This window comes from Dipteris shenzhenensis, chromosome 21 (assembly GCF_047967505.1).
Source record: "Dipteris shenzhenensis isolate YYH24624 ecotype China chromosome 21, Dip_SZ_1.0, whole genome shotgun sequence".
Taxonomy (NCBI): Eukaryota; Viridiplantae; Streptophyta; class Polypodiopsida; order Gleicheniales; family Dipteridaceae; genus Dipteris; species Dipteris shenzhenensis.
Genome location: NC_141616.1, coordinates 2,885,371 through 2,891,788, shown reverse-complemented (window position 1 = coordinate 2,891,788; position 6,418 = coordinate 2,885,371). Strand labels below are relative to the sequence as shown.

At 39.6% G+C, this 6,418-nt stretch overlaps 1 protein-coding gene across 1 annotated transcript; it reads left to right on the top strand.

Annotated features, from left to right (window-relative positions):
- Nucleotides 1–253: 253 nt before the first annotated feature.
- Nucleotides 254–2,453, top strand: LOC147888368 (PHD finger protein ALFIN-LIKE 3-like). The gene is made up of 5 exons (XM_087392231.1): nucleotides 254–495; nucleotides 596–628; nucleotides 732–954; nucleotides 1,295–1,424; nucleotides 1,642–2,453. Exons 1-5 carry the CDS (start codon nucleotides 405–407, stop codon nucleotides 1,924–1,926), a joined length of 762 nt encoding a protein of 253 aa, XP_087248357.1. The 5' UTR covers nucleotides 254–404; the 3' UTR covers nucleotides 1,927–2,453.
- The last annotated feature ends 3,965 nt before the right edge of the window (nucleotides 2,454–6,418 follow it).

The window sequence follows — 6,418 nt, the reverse complement described above, 5'->3', positions numbered from 1 at the left end:
CCTACAGTAGGGCTGCCACGCGAGATTGGCAAGAAGCCAAATTTTGAATGAGAGGGGGGGAGCTCAAGTGATGTGAGTGGTGGTGGTAGGGTGGACGAAGCCGTTGAGAAGGAAGGGGGTAGAAAAATACGTATAGGGTAGAGAGGAATAAAATACATACGGAGGAAGGTACGTACGTAGCATCTGGTGTATGTATGAAAGCCAAAAAAAAAAAAAAGTAAATAAATAAAAAACTTGATGGTCATCTTCTTCGTGTTCTTCATTTTCTTCATCTTCTTCTTCTTCTTCTTCTTCATTTTCTTCATCACCATCTTCGCCATCGCCATGGCCGATCACCATATCCTCCTGCTTCCCTTCCCTTCTCCCTCCCCCGCATGAAGTTTTGACCCCCCCTTCCCTTCCCCATGGATTCCCCCCCAAACCCTCGCTCCGTTGAAGAGGTCTTCAAGGACTTCCTCGGTCGCCGCACCGGCGTCATCAAGGCTCTCACCTCTGGTTTCCCCCGTCCCTTTCTTCTTACCTTTCAATTCCCCCCTCTTCGCTTTGTCTCCTGATTGACCTCTTTCCCCCCCTTTCCTGTGTTTTTTGGATGCAGATGTCGACTCCTTCTGCCAACAATGCGACCCAGGTTCGTGCCGCGGCTTCATCCACAGCAAGTTTCTCGCTTTCAATTTCGAGCCCGTGTTGTCCTTTTGTTGCTGCGTGTGATTAATTTTCCCTCGCCTGTGCAGATAAAGAGAATTTGTGTCTTTATGGATTTCCCGATGAAGCTTGGGAAGTCAATCTGCCTGCCGAGGAGGTTCCGCCGGAGCTTCCTGAGCCAGCTTTAGGTATCAATTTCGCTCGAGATGGCATGCAACGCAAGGATTGGCTGTCTCTGGTAGCTGTTCATAGTGACGCATGGCTTATAGCCGTTGCATTTTACTTCGGTGCAAGATTCGACAAAGCTGAGAGGTCAGTCCAGTTGCTATACTTTAGGCTGAAAAGCGATCTTATGTTCATGACTGACCTTATTTCGTCGTTTTTTTTGTCATTACATCAAAGGCATAAAGAGGCCAAGGGCTTATATAAATTACAGGTTTTTTTAGTAGTAATTCACGGAACCAGATATGTACGCACCCCCCCCGCTCCAATAAATAATAAGAATTGAATAGAGGGTCTCACATTGCTTTCGTCGAATAGGTCTTTGGCTTGCTTACTGGGATAGCAATTGGGGGGGGGAGGGGGGAGGGGACTCGGACCTATAGCGACCAAGCTCTTAATCATTTTTTTGCTGTGTGACGCTGACGAACAGGAAACGACTCTTCAGCATGATCACAGATCTGCCAACAGTTCTTGATATTGTTACGGGAAGGAAGCCTCTTAAAGAAAAGGCTACTGTGAACAACAATGCTAATAGATCTAACTCCTCTGGTGTAAAGACGGTGAGATATCTGTATGAAACAAGAATAGTCGTCGTTGCTATTCTTACTTTCCCATTAATCTAGGGCAGAGTCACAGTAATCTAGGGCAGAGTCACAGTTTGATGGCATGCTCAGATGAGAAGCTTGCGGGTGGAGGGGCCTAATTATTTTTGATGCGTCGAGGATTAACTGTTCGAAGAGTATTCACATATTAATAAAAAGTTTTGAATTTCTGCAGAAGTCTAGCAAACCTCGTCCATCCTACAGCGAAGAGGATGACGAGGAAGAAGCAGAAGATTATGAGGAGGATGAGGAAGATGTACCGGAAGATGATGAGGATGAACACGAGAACACTTTGTGTGGCAGTTGTGGTAAGAGCTATGGGGCTGATGAATTCTGGATTTGTTGTGATATATGTGAGAGGTGGTTTCATGGAAGTTGTGTGAAAATCACACCTGCTAGAGCTGAGCACATAAAGCAGTATAAGTGCCCATCTTGTAGTAACAAGAGAGCTCGTGTCTAGTGCAAAGCACAATCTAATCTTGGGCTGGAAGAGTGCATGAAGCATCTGTGGAGATTCAAAACTTATCTGAACAGGAAAATGGAATGCGAAATTCACATTTCAAGTAGGGTGCGGGAAACATTCTGGCAAACGTAGGGTTTGGGTTTGCAAGGGATTATTCCGCTCCAGGAAGGTCACACAGGATCTGTAAGTGTATGAAAGAGTAGTTTCACCTGGAAATACCACTGATTGATTCAGGTATTAGTCAAAGTTTAAAGCTTGTCTATGTTCCTTGCTTCTTGCTTGTGGCTGGTTTGAAGGTTTAAAAGCAGACCAATGACTGGTATAATGGTGTTTTAAGGTGTTCATTCATCTGTTTGTCAAGCTATTGTGTAGCAAGTTGCAAACGGCATATATGATGGTGCCATCAGCAATTTCAGACTGAAAGAAGGAAGGTGGTAATCATTTGCAGTAAGCTACATCTCTCCATCTGAAGAAGTAGTAGGAAAATTTTGCCACCCTGTTGGAATTGCAAGTTACTTTTACTCCAGGAATGGTCATTTAGGGTCTGTAAAAGTATGAAATAGCAATTTCATGCTGAACACCACTGATTTGACCGAGATATTAGTCAATATCTAAAGCTGGGGTTACTTCTTGCATGCCTTGTTTGTGTGGAAGATATCAAGGTGTTTTTACGCTGGCTTTCCAGACCGAATCAGTAAGGTGAATCGAAAGTTTTCTTTGGTGTAGAGAGAAGCCCCCCCCAAACCAAAAAACACACACACACAAAAAGAAAGAAAGAAACAAAGGTTTTTTAATTATGAATGATGAGATGCATAATAGTAGCTTGAATCTGGTTGCCTTTCACGCCTATTTGCTGCTACTGCCTCATTTTTTGTTAACAGTCCTTAAATCAGGTCTAACCTTTAAGGTGTGCTTATGAGGAACATATTTTTACATTTGTGCTTTCTTTCCTACGCAATTCATCTTTAGAATGGTCGAGTGTACGCATTTCTTGTCCTGCAGAGCAGGATTGACATTCCCAGATTTTTGTTTTACTGGGTGGCCCATGACCGTCGCTTTTACATTCAGCCATTTAAAGAGTCCCATTTCTACATCAGTCACAAGGATAATTGGATGCTCTAATCCTCCAGTTCATGAATAAGCATTTAGCATCCAGGCAAGCTTTGGATTTATCTTTTAGGCAGGCTTCCAAGCTTGCTTTGTTTTAGTTGAATTCTCAAATGTCCATTCTCAGATGCATTGCATATATCCCAAAGATCCTATCTGTTGGTGAGATTGAGCTCTCTCAAATGAGGTGAAGGTGGAAAAGTGAAATCTAGTGGTAGATTGAGTTCCTCGAATCAGGCAAAAGAACAGTTAGTCCAAATGAAAATACATGTTTGAATGAATACAGCTGTAGGTGGTGCTTCATTGAGAAGGCTACCTGAAACGTCTTGTTGGATAGGAACTGTCCTTAATTACTAATAGAGAAATACTTAAATCAAAACACTCTTGGTTTTGTTAAGGTACCAAAGTGAGATTGTACATAGGCGTGAGTGGTTTAAAGATTAACGACTTCAGATTTCATCATTAAGCTATCGTTCTGAATTAAGAAGAATTTCAGTGTCCATGATTAGGTCTATTATCAATCTTCAAAGGGCTACTGCGACATCAATTCTTGTGGCTCTTTTAATAGATGAAAAGAAACTGCAGTCTTTATGTTGCAAGGGCAGTATAAGGACGCGGTATCAATTTTAAAGTTGGCCCTTTCTATGGACTTTGTTAAATGTGATAATATTGCCTTCTAGGTGCATGTTGTGGGCTTTGTACTAATCCCTCCCTTTAAAGAAGAAAAGTTTTTTTGTTTTGATTTTAATTTTAATTTTAAATTTTTTTTAAAAGGGGGGGAGATGAGCACATGCATCACTTGCTCTTTTTAATCTTTGAGGCATTGTGTCATGTTGGAACTTTAATGATGCAAATTGTTGAGCAAGACATTAATTTAGCTAGAGCTATCTCTTGACAAGGCTATACCAATTTTGCTATCTCTTAATTATGTTTAATCCCATTGTTTTTTAATAAGATGCTCAAGAGGGGGAACTCATTGCACTCACATAGGATCTAATTATTGAATACAAAGGTATCCAAGCCTTTAATTTAAATATAAGTACTAATTAGCTCATCATATATACTATTTCAAGTATTGATTTTTGAAAAATCCTAAGAGTTCAAAATTTCATTGTTCTCTACCAAGAGTTTGTGAAAAAATGAATGGTATGATTGTATGACTTAATGTTTTTTGTCAACATTGTTGAGACATCTTTAGGAATGAATTAATGAACACAAAATTATATGAGACTTAAGTACAAGTACTAATTAGTTCATCATTGTGCATAGATATATGACGATGAGTATTGATTTTCTTTTTTCATAAAATTATACCATGATTTAAAATTTTCAGCTTTCTTTTTCAAGAATTGGTGAAAATATTAATCTTATGATTGAATGACCATATCAAATCTTTGTCAACATTGTGGATTAAATTTAAGGCAATTTCATCTCACCATCGTGAAATGGTAGGCCTAACTTTTTGACACATGAAATGGTGGTGATTACATAGTCCCTTGCACACAACTTTATTCTCATGATTAGTGCATTCAAACTTTGCATTTTCCTAGCACATGGGTTATGGAAGATTAGCATCTATTTTTTTTCTTATGAATACCACCTCACCTTTGATGTCTGCATGTTTTTAAATCTAGAGAAGAATATGCAAGTGTCTATTTTGCTTCATGCAACACCAAAATCTAGCTCCTCCTCTTCAATGTGGGTTTGAGACATGAACAAAATTAAAACCCCAATTTTTTGTCGTTTTACACTAGTCTTGTACCTAGACTATGGCTTGATTGAGAAAAAATGCAGCAAAATTTTTGTATCTTAATTTATTTTAAGGTGATCAAGAGGGGCTTCGATGAAGAGGGCTGGACGTAAAATTTGCGTTGATGGTGGGTCACACCTCAAATTTGCGGAGTTCACTACGGAGAGTGTAAAAATCAAGCAATAGTTCTTTCGTTGCTCATTGAGATTTCTTTTAGATCTAAAGTTATGGAAGATTACCCTATCCTTGATCCAAAGGTGAGGTGTGTGTGATTGAGGTGGCTTTGGATTGTCACGTGGTGACAATGTGTAGATAACTACAATTGACTATGCTTCTAACTATGCCAATGATGTGGTAGAGCTTTGTGGCAAGCAAAGATGTCTGTGTAAGTTCACAAGAAGTTGCACACTTCGGAGTCTCAGGATGAATTGTAGACACAGATAGTCAAAACACGACGACTGGCAAGTCGGCGGAGCGGCTATCTATCCTTGATCCAAAGGTGAGGCGTGTGCGACTAAGGTGGCTTTGGATTGTCACGTGGTGACAATGTGTGCAGATAACTACAATTGACTATGCTTCTAACTATGCCAATGATGTGGTAGAGCTTTGTGGCAAGCAAAGATGTCTGTGTACATTCACAAGAAGTTGCACACTTCAGAGTCTCAGCATGAACTGTAGACATAGACAGTTAAAACACGATGATTGGCAAGTCGGAGCGGCTATCTCTAGTAAACAATGTGAGGATAAATATAGCCAAATATTGCCCTATGATTGATCCAAAGGTGAGGCGTGTGCGATCACGTGGTGACAATGTGTGCAAATAACTACAATTGACTATGCTTCTAACTATGCCAATCATGTGATAGAGCTATTGTGGCAAGCAAAGATGTCTGTGTAAATTCACAAGAAGGTGCAACTTCGGAGTCTCAGGATTAACTGTAGACACAAACAATCAAAACACAATGACTGGCAAGTCGGAGTGGCTATCTCTAGCAAACAATGTGTGAGGATAAATATGTTCAAATTAATATGTTAAAGTTTACCTTCATATATGAAGATACACATTCACACAAACTTCACGAAAATTCCTAAGTACCAATGTAATTAGTAGGCCCAAGTTTATGCCCCCTTGGAGAAGGTGATTGTATGCACATGACACATAATCAAAGACATTTCCCATGAAAAATAATGACATCAATATCTAATAAAACATCAAACTATCCCATTAAATCAAGTAGTAAATTCACATTATAAACCTCCAACGAAAGATATTTCTTTGAGTCGACCTTTTCAAGTGTATTGCCAAGTCTCAATTCATCCTTTTATAGATGCCAATCTTTCATAGCCCATGTGCTAGGAAAATTGAAAGTTTACATGCACTAATTATGAGAATAAAGTTATGCGCAAGGGACTAGTGTAAAATCCAGTGAACATATGGAATCAACACCTTTTCGTGTGTCAAAAAGTTAGGCCTACCATTTCATGTGGCACAATGGAGAGATGATTTCGCCTTAAATTTAATCAACAATGTTGACAAAGATTTGATATGAAGTCATACAATCATAAGATTAACATTCTCACCAATAGGCCTACCATTTCATGTGGCACAATGGAGAGATGATTTTGCCTTAA